Here is a 12,224-nt window from a genome sequence, read left to right as displayed (position 1 = left end):
TGATATGGCAGATGTGGTAAGAGTGTAGAGTGTGTGAGACTGAATCTGTGCAATGAGAGGGGTGTGTGCTTTCTTACTGAATCAACAGACATGTCTTGAAGTGGACTGGACTCAGCAAAGTCATGAGGGTGGGTGGCTGCTGCACTAACGGAGGGACAGCCAATAGCATATTAGACCTCATTCTCTCAGAGACCCCTTCACACACACAGAAAAATGATATCCAAGGAGATTCAAGGAGATAAACACCTCGCCCGCAGCAGCTAATTTAAAATCGCTCCCAAGGATTAGTTCACATGCTCACCTCTCTTTGGTGGGGCAGATCTCTTCGGAAGGGATGTGCATTTTTTCGTCTCTCTGATAGAACGTCTCAGTTTTTTCTCCTTCAGGAACGACCAGGCTGGCTGCTGTCGAGAGACCACTCTCCATCACAGAGCAACAAGGCAGGTTACTGTCGGCAACCGGACTCTGCTGGTCCGTCTTCACCTTGTACACATTCACTGGAGGTGAGTTTTACAGGAGAGCGAGTTAGTACAACCATTCAAAAGAGTTACAGGACAGAGGACCTGAGGCCAGGCCAAAAAAAAGGGGCACGTTACATGACTTGTACCATACAGAGGGCTGTGTTTAGTGAGGGATTTTGAGAAAGTCTACCTCTCTCAGTCTTATCCAGGTCAAAAACCAGTAACTCTGCAAGCTGCTCTTCCTCTGCCCAGCTGACATGTTTCCTCCTCTTCCCGTTCTGTCAGCGTACGGGAGAGGGATGATAAAAACAGACAGAGAAAGAGAGAGAACGATCTGTTAAACGATCTGTTAGTTCACATGACAGACACAAATGTGATGTGGTTTCCTTTCAGGTGTGTTACACTGATGTATGTAGGAGAGGCAGTCCTGGAATTCTTCTTTTTGCTCGAGATCTCAAGCAGTGGAGGCGAGTTATGGACACTCAGAAAGTCCCTGTACTCCACGGCTGAGTTTGGAAAGGAAGACAAGAACCTTAATGTTACCATTTAAACTAAAAAAAAAACCTCTCAGCTCAAACCATGACTCATCTAAGTTTTCCAGATATCTGAGAATCCGGTTTCTGAAAAAGAATGATTTTCTCAAATATTCAAATACTTCAAAGTTGTACAAAGGATGAAGTACCAAAGAGTGACACTTACATTGCATATGAGTCAGATCCTGACACTCTGCATCGGGACTGGTTCTTATGTCTATGGGCTTGTGTATGATCTCTAATTCTGGGGCATCTGATGAAGTAATACTGAAAAGGAAAAGAGAACAACGGCTCAGACTAGGTCTGTCACTCAAGTTCTCTTTAAAGACCCAATTACAGCTATTTTTAAACAACCTCCACACAGAACCATGTTTGGGCTGGAGAGACAAATGCCTTTAAACTACCGTTCAAATCGAAAGTGTGAATGAGTGGACTGTGACGGCCCTTATTACCCAGTGTTCCTCAGCACAGCTGGCACACCGCTGAACTCACTCCAAGTCTCTAAGGGACAGGAGCACTTCTTCCCAGGAGCTGAGATTGAGGTCTCCACCTCAAAATCTATGCCCACAACACAAACAAATGATTAAATCAAATCCAATAACGTCAATTACATCTAAACGCAGAGAAAAAGGACCCTCACTATAAAGGCATGAGGAGCCTCTGAGAATTGTTAGATGTGGTAAACACAGACCTGCGTTGGAAATCTGGGCTTCAGGTCCTTCTCTGATGTTCTCTTCATCTATCATTTTCTCTCTTTCATTAGTCTTCACTTCCTGACACACCATATCCTCCTCTTTTTTTCTATTTTTGTCTAGAAAATGAGAGGTAACGTTAGAGTAAAGAGCAGTTTGTGTTGGCTTGCAGTAAGCTGATGTTGTTATGACAGTTAGATTGATCAAAGAGAGAGAGAGAGAGAGAGAGAGAGAGCGAAAGAGAGGAGCTTGAACCTTTTGAGGCCACATAGTGTGCACGTAGCATGCAAACCCAGTCATGCACAAGCACCGAGGCCAGGCTCCTCAACTCTAAGAGAGAAAATGTATGACTTAGACTTAAACGTGCACCCATAAAAAACACTCACTTTGGAATAAACGGTGTCTGAAAGACTGGCACTTGTGCTTGGTCTGATATAGACACATTAACACTCAGCCTTACCCTCTGTCTCACCAGCCTTACTCAGGTACTTCACTAACTTGGCCGTGTTATTCTAGACATGTGAGAATGAAAGATAGAAGGTGAAGAGAAGAGAACAGTAGATATATAAAAAAAAATTAAACACAGATAACAGACGTAAGCAGAGCCCAGCATGCCGTCGGTGGAGGTCTTGTACCTGTTTGAGGTGATACATAGTAAGAGGCAGTTTCTGTAAGGTCAGCAGGATGAGCTGTAGCAGTGGAATATTGTTGATGGTTTTAAAGTGAGTAAGCCATGAATACAGCAGACGGTAGCCACCCACCTGGATAAACCTGAAGAGAAAACAATTACGATATTTAAGGGTCATTATTAGTAATAAATGATGGGTAATTCTAAACCATTACCTGTTGAGAATGTCATGTGATTTGGTGTTCAATAAAATATTGAGGTACTGGCACCTCCTGTCCGTTTCATTAGAAGTCAACATGAGCCTTTTGGAATGAAAAGAGAGGTTGTGGAGGATTATATTCCACCTCTGCAAATCCCATACGCTGCTATCTAAGTTCAAATCATGAAGTTACATTTTTAATAGTACTGAGTGAGTGTGCATTACTCACTTAAAAATTTCATCGACTTCCTCCACCCTGTGAAGCTCTCCTTCCTTCCCAAGCAGATCCTCCACTCTCTTTAGCATGTTCTGAGAGTTCTCTGGTTCTTCCATTACTGAGAGAGAGAGAGAGAGAGAGAGAGAGAGAGAGAGAGAGAGAGAGAGAGCACGAGAGAGCACTGAAAGTTTTTGCAGGTAGATGCCATGGAGGCTTGCAAACCTGTTTTAGTTTAAATCTTCAGTCTTGATAGCATAGTTTACTGCCCAGACGATGAATAAACAGATAAAATACATAAACATAACCATAACCATAAACAGAAAAGTAACACATTCATATCCATTCATATCACCCATACATTGTAGCTACAAAAAAGGCAAGAATCCATTGAGGCTATTTTGAAACGGTGCCCGTGTCTATATTCTTTTTAACATTCACATAACATTCTACAGCCATGTCATTTAATCTCGCCATACTGAATTCGGCTGAATGTTACAAAATAAATAAATAAAATAAAAATAGCACGGTCCGTTGGGCGAGATGCTTGAACAAATAAATCTTGCATTACCGTGCTAAACAGTTTTTGCATTTACTGGAAGAGACTGATTTACCTGATGTGAAAAGACAAATGACAGGATGAAATGAATCGGGATTTGTCTCACTTATAAAATTGTTGCTAGACAGATTCCGTGAGTTTGAGCATGATTTTATTCGAAAAGCGCATGGATCAAAATTAATCTCTGGTCTCGAGAGTGCGTTACCTTGGAGACGGTGAATGCGTCGATGAGGTAGCATTCAATCAATAACAAGTTGCGCTTGTTTATTGCGCTTGTGTATTAACACCCCGCTTCTTTATCCTTCTGCAATTTTGGGATTGCTGCTTCGATATTTGGCGTCTGTATATATTTATTAATTATTAAACTGTCTATTCGTGATGACTCTATAAAGTGGGTATTGATAGACTGGTGTTTTAATTTTCATGGTCATACATGGTGTGGTCTAATTAAATGTTTAATGTAAAAGCACAAAAAAGCACAAAATGTATTGAGAGGGAACGCAAAAGTACCTGGGAAAAAATCCCCACCATGACCCTTAGGGGGCTCCGTGGAATGGTTCTGTCCGTAAAGGGGAACACAAATTACATTTTCTATCATGCAGTTTTCCGGTGAAAGTATCATGTGACATCGTGTGAACTGCAGCTGCGCGACTTTCACTCATTCAAACGTGCTGAAAGTCTGCGCAGAGAAAGACATCGGGAACCAGCCTTTTTCCTCCTCTCTTAGCTAGTTGACAGCAGTATTTTGCAAGGTGTCAAGTAAAAGACTGTGTAACCATTCAGTATTAAGACACGCTCTAGTCATATGCTAAACTGTTTAATGCTTAGACTTGTAATAGTATTTGAGACACATAGACAACAACTGTCAGTAAACTGGCCCAAGCTAATCAACGTTTTATATATCTACTAAGCTAACTCAGGCTAGCCAGCTAGCTAAGTTAGTCACTTGAGCAAATATGTTTACGTCCCAGACATCTTCCTTCCAGGAGTCTATTGATGTGGAAGAAAAAGAAGATTTCGAGAATGAAGAATATAACCAGAAAATACAACAGATAAATTGTTATTACTCCATATATTTCTATCAAAGTACAAGGTAACGTTACAGTAACGTAATTTCCATGTAAACTATGCAAGCTAAGGTTGCTGTTTGCAGTGTGACAGCTTTGTAGAATGCGGCTTTCATGTTTTAGAGAGACGTGGCGCATCGTTTTGACATTCGTTTACAAGCGATAAATAAATTTATATGTGCAGATAGTCAGTGTTGGTAAGCATTATACGTTACCATGTTTCTGTGTGCTTATCGGCTAACTAGTTGTACTAGTGTTAGCTGAAAGTCGCTTGCTGCTCCGTCCCTTACACAGTTGTTCTATGTAGCCATTCAGTCAGAAAGTATGTAACTGCTGAATGAATGGAGACCTCAATTAAAATGTGCCCTAGTAAGTCTAAGATCTATTCATCCGTAACATTCTTGGTGCTTGTGTACACAGCTCAACTACTCCGCCGTTTAAACTAAGGGAGTTTATTCACAGTTCAAACAAAGGGCTTGTTTCTTCAGTAGCAAAAGCGAGAGGAGGACCACTTTTTTAAACAACCTTACATTTTAATGTGTGTGTGCGCGTGTGTGTGTTTCGCTTAATTTGGTCTGATCTAATGTCCTCTATTCTTAATCTATAACCCAGGCCAAGTATACTTTAGGCACTGAGTTTGTCTTAAAACACGACAATCATTGTATATAAATGTATCATAAATGGCCAAACTCTAAGTTCATTTTTAACTTCTTAGAATACTGGGGGCAGCCTTTTGTGATGCGTTTAGACTGAGTGTTGAAATCATAAGCACGCTATTAACTGTTTAGATCTGAGGCTGCTGGAGAGAGTGTGGCATGGAGCCAAAGAAGATCAGACTCCACCACGAGTCAGGAGGACTTTAGGTAAAGAGGGACGGTCCCCTGTCTACTCTCCGCAGTCCTGTCGCTTTTCACTGTTCTCAGTCTCCTGCTTTGCTCCGTCAGCCGTGAACGACTCTTCAATCAGAGCTGCTTCTGTCCAGTTTTTGTTCTGTGCCGTGTTGCTTCACTGTCTCATCTGTGCTTGTCATGCTGTGGTGTGCTGCCCATAAACAGCAGAGCTTAAGTGTATTTGGAATCAGTCAATCTGTTATCTCAAGTTTACAAGCTCAGCATGGTAATCTGATCATCTGGGGTGTAGGCTATGTGACAGGGTGATATTGTGGGTGTTATAAACGCTCTCCTATAGAGCAAGAGGGTAAATTGGGAGCCTTGATTCTGGTTCTTTCGATTTTGCCCAGACCCGATGTGTTGTGGCTGTGGCCTTTGCTCATCACTGCTTCATTAACTGTTCATTCACCATTAACTCACTCACTCTCTATTGTTCATCCCTTTTGATCTTCTTGATGATAACAATTGTTTGTTCTCTGTTTTTAGTCTCACCCTATTGGACACTAGCTTGCCCTCAGAGGCGGAGCCAGAGCTGCGAAGCTACATCTCCCGCAGGCTGAGTAAAGGTGCCCTGCTGGGGGGTATGGGCAATATTGCCACAGTGGAACTGAGGTAACGTCATTATATTCTGCACTGGCAGAGTGTTTGAGTTTGTGACAGACTGGAAGCCAGAGTATGTAAACAGGATCTAATCACACTATCTCATCCTTACCTCTACTCAGTTATTGGAAGCGCTCAGAAATGCTTAAAAGTATTGCATAACTTGTAAAAGTTTAGACTTCCAAACACAAACCAAACTCTGTGAGGTTTACCAAACTTAAGCTAAAAGGCCCAACAGTTCACTGCTTTATAAGAAGAGTCAGGTGTTTTAATGAAATGCCCCCAGTCTGTTGATTGTGTTATTTCTCTTATCCCTGACTGACATGCTGTGCTTGTTTGTGACAGTGTCCCTGAGCAGGCAGTGGGCTGTTACTGTTGTCTACTGGAGCAGGAAAAATCCCCAGAACAGCCAGAGTCAGATGGTAACGGCTGGGTGGTGTGTTTCCTAGGTGGATCAGAGAAAGGCCTGAACCTATATCCTTTCAACGAAAGAACCAAAGGCTGAACTCTAAAATGATCTGTGAATCTGGCAGTTATTAGCCGTAATTACAGCAACTTTTCCGTAACAGCTTGAAAGCTGTCGCGATCATGTCAGTTTTGAAGTTCCAGCCGTTACCTTAGTAATGACCTTTATTCCACATGGAGAAGGAGACTGTGACACCTTAAAATGATGATGTAATTTCTTTAATCAGCTGAACATTCAGGCTGGAGTTGGATAAGTATGTGCAAGGCTTACAGAGCAGCTTGTCCCCAGAGGTAAGCAAGAAAAGAGCTTTAGATTTAGATTTGGATTTTTGATTCGGAGCGTTGATAGAAGTGACACTTAGCTCGTTAGATTGTTTTCCTCAGTGGTCTTCCGTTCCCAACCTCTTACAACAGCTGCCGAACCTGGAGTCAGAGGTCAGGCCCTATTTGAGCCGGTGGTACGATGAGTCTGTCATGCACATTCACAGAGTGGTCCAGCTGGTCCAGGGCAACATCGGCTTCCTTCTCCATGCTGTACGTCACACCTGGTTTTTGGACCGCTTGCATTTAAATGGCTTACACTTTTGAAAATACTAATCACCACCAGGAGGCGATGATGTGTAACCAGGCTGCTGTTTGAAAAACCTGTTTGGAAATCCCCCGTGAGGTTTTGTACAGTAAAGAATAGCGTGAGTGGTTAGACGCTGATCAGACTTTGTTGCTGTGTTTTAGGCTTTATGTCACACGCATGTTGAGGTCATCGGGGCAGATGAGAGAACCAAGAATGATGTTTCCAGGTGAGACGGACAGTCCCTTTCTGTTGTATTTCCACATGGTGTCTGTGAAACAGATGATGAAAGAGGTTAGTCTAAATCCATGTCCTGAGTGTGAAATGCAGTGACGACATTGCCCTGTGTTATAACGCGTCAGGTTCATCAAAGCAGCCAGCCTGCAGGGCCTTGTCCAGGAGGACACCACCACGGCCTCCCTGTGTAAGGCCATCTCTGAGGACTCTCACTCTGACCTGGTCATCGACTGCGCCAACTCCCCACCAACACTCAGTAACACGGGTCAGTAAACACTGAGAATATCCTTCAGCATAGCCCCAATGAGGGTTTGCATTGGAATCTGTAATCAAAGTTTGAATTTTTTTTCAGTTTTGCTATTTATTCTTAATTTCTGTCACATGTGCTATATATAGTGAGGTGTGTGTGTGTGTGTGTGTGTGTGTGTGTGTATGTGTATGTGTGTATATATATATATATATATATATATATATATATATTGAAGTATATACGGTGATTTTTTGACGACTCCTGATCAAATTGAATGTTTCTCACTCTCTGTTTGTAACATAGTGCTGTTTTAATCTCTTTCAGTCAGCAATCATTTCTGTGATGAGTGGATCCAGGCTTTCATCAACGCCGCTGAACGCTTTAACCCCTTCCTCCTGCGGCAGATTCTTGAGAACTTCAAGCTCAAGGTTAGCGTATCGGAGGGCAAACAAGATGCCCATTCATTTTTTTTTTTTTTTAACCATTTTTGTATAGAGCTACCTACAGTTGTTACTATCTGTGTCAGAGGTCACACACCTCTGGAGTCTCTGTGGAGTTAAATGCTTCACTCAAGGGGACGTCCACACTGCCACCCATCCTGTCCAGGTGTCTGTCATTAGGACTTTTTGTCTTTGCTGGCTGATTAATGCACGCGGATGTAGTTTACAAAGGCAGTGCCAGGCTATGATGGGTACCTGACTCTGATGGTAAAGGGTATAATGTTACGCCAGAACGTGTCTTCTCCTTTTGGCAGCGTCGTAAAGTGACACTAACGCGTGATCTGCTATCCGTGCAGGCCATCCAGGACATGAACAACCTGAAACGCTTCATCCGGCAGGCGGAGATGAGTCACTACGCCCTGTTCCGCTGCTGCCAGTTCCTGCAGAGCTGCGGGAACGGTGACGTGCTGCTGCAGAACGCGCGGGCGGAGCACAGCGATCTGCCCGAGGCCTGCGGCATCATTCAGGTGCTGGAGGAGTTCCTGAGCGAACAGGCCCAGGGCGTAGCGCACTGACCGCTCCGCGCCGTCGCCGACGGAGACCGCGCTTCTCCACGCGCGCCACCTCCGTTTTCCTCACTGAGGAGGTTCCGATTCCCGAGACCTTAACCCTAAGGCGCCGGTGAACGGTTAGCATTCCCTACCCTTTCATTTTAAATTCAAAACTGTCAGAGAAAACTTCTGCTATTGTTCGATATCCTATTGTACAACACTATCTCACATTATTCGTCGTCATAATGTGCATATGTGATATTTTAAATGTGTTTAACTTGTACAGCCTCAAATTCAGATGGACCAGGCTACCTATCATAGTGTGCTCACTAACTTTGAAAACTGAAAAAAAAAAACACTGTAAAAAAAGTGAGAAACTGAATGTTGTGGCTTTATTTAATCTAATGTGCATTCCTGTCCTTGTTTTGTCATAATTTGACTGATGTTTGTTTTTGTTTGATTGTTTAAATATGCTGTTTCTGGATGAAGCACTTCCCAGAGTCCAAATTGAGAATTAAATCTATAATGACATATTTTTGCTTTTTTTGCTTGTTTGGTATAATGTTGCACTTAAAACTTATTTTTCTACGTGATGTGGAGTATTTGTGTAAATATTTTGTCTTTTTGGCAATGCCTGGGTTTTCTTTTCTGTTTCCTGATCAGTAACAGCCTAGCAGTTTTATGTGATACCCCCCAACATTTTGCCAGACACCACATGGCATGTCTGTGTTGCTTTTCGCTAAGAGTGGATGTAAAAACAAAAGCAATACCACGTTTCCAAAATCATGTGTTGTTTCAGCTGTGAAACACATCATCAGTTACCTTAGTAAGGTAAAGCAGCGCTCATCTCTATGAACTGTGATAGACTGTACTATATTTTAATCTGTTTATTGTTGTCAGTGTGATCAAATAAAACCAATGAACGCCATTCTGTTGGGTAATTAATAATTTTTTAATGAAAAGTAGGCCCTAATCAAGCTTAACAAAAAATAGGATTTTAGGTAAAGTTACAGTAAAAGTAAAGTCCTGGCTTTATTATTATTATTCATTTGTTTTTCAGCTTGCTGTTAAAGCTAATAGAACAATTACACCGGCTATGCGCCACTCAGGGTTCCTGCTGAGAATCAGTCCTCTAAGTGACTTGTTCTGGCAGCGTTGATCCAGCTTGCAGAATCCTCCCCTAAACTGGCCATCATGGCACTGAGTAACCCTGGACTCTCACACTGAGACATACCAGGGTAGACCTCTGGAGGGAGAGAGACCACTCTGTCTGAAAGGAGAGTGACAGAGAGATTTAAAAAAAAAAAAAATAAATAATAATAATAATACACCATTCTTTACTGCTCTAAAGACTGTTAAGTGTTCTTATACAGCCCATCATAAGCAAGGAACTTACATATAGATCTTATTGATTGGGCACCAGCCATGTACTCTAAAAAGCTAACACATGCACAGAACATATACTACAGAAAGTCTTGTACTGGTTTTGATGTTGTTGTCCTGTAAAATTGGTTGTTATTTACCATTTGAATGCGTTGATGCTCTTCTTGATAAGGTCTGTGGCACATCGTAAATGCTTTCGGTCATTTCATGGGTTTCTGTAACAGAAGATGATCAGGTGTGTTTCGTAAGGCTGATGGATTAGTGGGTGAAGTTTGGAATTGAGAATTGATTCAGTCACCTACCATGCTGCCTATCACTTGCACGTCTGTTGGAGAGAGGGAAGTCATAAATTCCTTCCTCAACCCACATAGCTGAGGAAAAAAAAAGTATTTAAAATAAAACTTTTGAATTCACAGTTAACAGAAAGGCTAGTTGCATATTTTAATATTCTATACAGGGAGATATTAATGATAAGGGTCGTGTTACCAACATTTTCTTGGGGGCGGCAGGATATCGTAGTCATCATTATCCAGCTCATCACAGCTCACTGCACCTACAGCGTAGGAAAAAAACCCAGATAACTCAAAAGGTCCAGCATCTTTTGGTGAAGGGGATGAAGCTGTCTTATTAAGGTTTTATGAGCTTCTTAAGTTCAGCACAAATCACAAGGGAACCGAAAGCAACTATGAACTGCATCAAAACCATATTGGTACTTCAAAACCTTATACAAGTATCAGTACAGCAACGATGCTGAAGAGATCAACATTGGGTAACATCCAAACCTTACTTAATCTTGCCACTTGAATCTGAGATTAACATAATGAAACTGTTCAGTCAGGTTGTTGCCGTACCGGAAGGACCTAGGATGGCACTAAACTCTTTATTTTCAGATGGAGACTCCGGGGAGGACCTCATTGAAACCCACTGCTCAGGCACGGAGGAGCGGCGCTTAAGCTCCACTGCTTCATGCCTGACCTGTATTCTGGAGCTACAGCACGGACTGGACTGAGACCTCGGCTTCACCTCTGAAACAAACAATCTAAACATAGCCACGCACACACACACAGTGCAAAAAATCATTAGAGTTGCTATATATATATATATATATATACATGTGTATGTATGTATATATGTGTGTGTGTGTGTGTATGTGTGTATATGTATGCATGTATGTATGTATGTGTATATATAGTCAATTCATGTGTTTTAATCTCACTAAAGATTTTATTTTTAATAATGAATCATTTTTATGTCACTAAGCAGGGACATACTTGGGATTTCCTGGCGCCGCAAGCTGCATAGCCTTCCACAAGTAGTCAATCCATATCTGTCTCAGATCTGCTGTGTCTGCTGCCTATCAGCCAAGAGGTGTACATTTATAATTTAATAAGATCAGGGGATATTTGAATAAATTCACAAATTTCTACCGGCATCATCGTCAAGTTCTGAAATGCCTTTTTTTCTAACTAACTGAGTTTCTGCCATATTAGTATTTCCTGGCAGACTGGACTCTTCCATGCCCGAAAATGATGAGGTAAAACCAGTGGAGAGATGAGCCAACTTCCTCTCTGACACAAATAAGCAGTGTTCTGCTAGGTGCTTTTCCCTTGTCCCACAAGAGGAGGGATCTTGGACCACATCCTCAAACAAAGCACTGACAAGGCTATCGGTCCCGTAGAGAGTTGACCAGGCTGGGGAACTTACCAGTACTTTCTTCTTCCCATTTTTCATTATCATCTCGAAAGAGTAGCGTTTGCTGTCGACTTTCTTTAGCTCACGCACGGATTGCACCTGTCAAAAAGCAAGATAAGAAAATGACTTGGAATACAGTTTAAAAAGGTGTACCTTTGCTTTGTGGATGGGATGTCTAAAAAATCTCAAAACAACCAGTTGCTCCAATTCTTTTTGACTTAGAAATAATGTTCCCTGTGTATTTTGCATGTGCCAACATATATATTTTTACAGAGGCCAACACCCCCACCCCCCCCTCCCTTCCCACATACACACACACACACACACACACACACACACCTTATTGTTAATACGGAAACAACTAGAAAATCACCACAAGTTGAGGAATTGAGAAACCTTGTCTTTCAACGTAAACTAACCAAACAGAAAGAATACATGTATGACAGAACACTAAAATCAGGAAATACAGATACAAAGCACTATGTATGCATTCACTCTGAGACAAAAATCTTTAAGCATGCCTTCAGTCTTGTAAATACCATTAGTTTAAAATGTTTTGTTTTATGGAGCATGATGGTGTCTGGCTGAACCGTGAGGGAGCACAGTCCTGTCACTGGTGCATAAAACATAAGGCTTCTACACCCACCATAAAACATAAGACTTCTACACCTGTCATAAAACATAAGACTTCTACACCCGTCATAAAACATAAGACTTCTACACCCGTCATAAAACATAAGGCTTCTACACCCGCCATAAAACATAAGACTTCTACACCTGTCATAAAACATAAGA

General features: G+C 41.9%; 2 protein-coding genes across 2 annotated transcripts in view; one reads left to right on the top strand and one right to left on the bottom strand.

Moving 5' to 3' along the window:
- The window catches only part of LOC115826081 (serine/threonine-protein phosphatase 1 regulatory subunit 10-like), a 4,562-nt gene extending 1,716 nt beyond the window's left edge, over positions 1–2,846 (bottom strand). The window contains exons 1-10 of the mRNA XM_030789758.1: positions 2,743–2,846; positions 2,322–2,457; positions 2,147–2,198; positions 1,686–1,805; positions 1,447–1,552; positions 1,161–1,261; positions 864–967; positions 652–739; positions 302–497; positions 78–144 (exon numbers count right to left, since the gene is read on the bottom strand). Coding sequence (XP_030645618.1) covers positions 78–144; positions 302–497; positions 652–739; positions 864–967; positions 1,161–1,261; positions 1,447–1,552; positions 1,686–1,805; positions 2,147–2,198; positions 2,322–2,457; positions 2,743–2,846 — 1,074 coding nt within the window. The remainder of the gene's footprint in view (positions 1–77; positions 145–301; positions 498–651; positions 740–863; positions 968–1,160; positions 1,262–1,446; positions 1,553–1,685; positions 1,806–2,146; positions 2,199–2,321; positions 2,458–2,742) is intronic.
- Positions 2,847–4,039: 1,193 nt separating this feature from the next.
- Positions 4,040–9,210, top strand: c13h17orf75 (chromosome 13 C17orf75 homolog). Its single transcript, XM_030790361.1, has 10 exons — positions 4,040–4,379; positions 5,142–5,216; positions 5,730–5,855; positions 6,189–6,317; positions 6,542–6,599; positions 6,723–6,842; positions 7,041–7,105; positions 7,239–7,378; positions 7,688–7,791; positions 8,160–9,210. Exons 1-10 carry the CDS (start codon positions 4,243–4,245, stop codon positions 8,376–8,378), a joined length of 1,173 nt encoding a protein of 390 aa, XP_030646221.1. The 5' UTR covers positions 4,040–4,242; the 3' UTR covers positions 8,379–9,210.
- Positions 9,211–12,224: the final 3,014 nt, after the last annotated feature.

This window comes from Chanos chanos, chromosome 13, assembly GCF_902362185.1.
Source record: "Chanos chanos chromosome 13, fChaCha1.1, whole genome shotgun sequence".
Lineage (NCBI taxonomy): Eukaryota > Metazoa > Chordata > Actinopteri > Gonorynchiformes > Chanidae > Chanos > Chanos chanos.
Note: the sequence above shows the minus strand (reverse complement) of the source record. Positions and strands in the feature narration are given on the sequence as shown.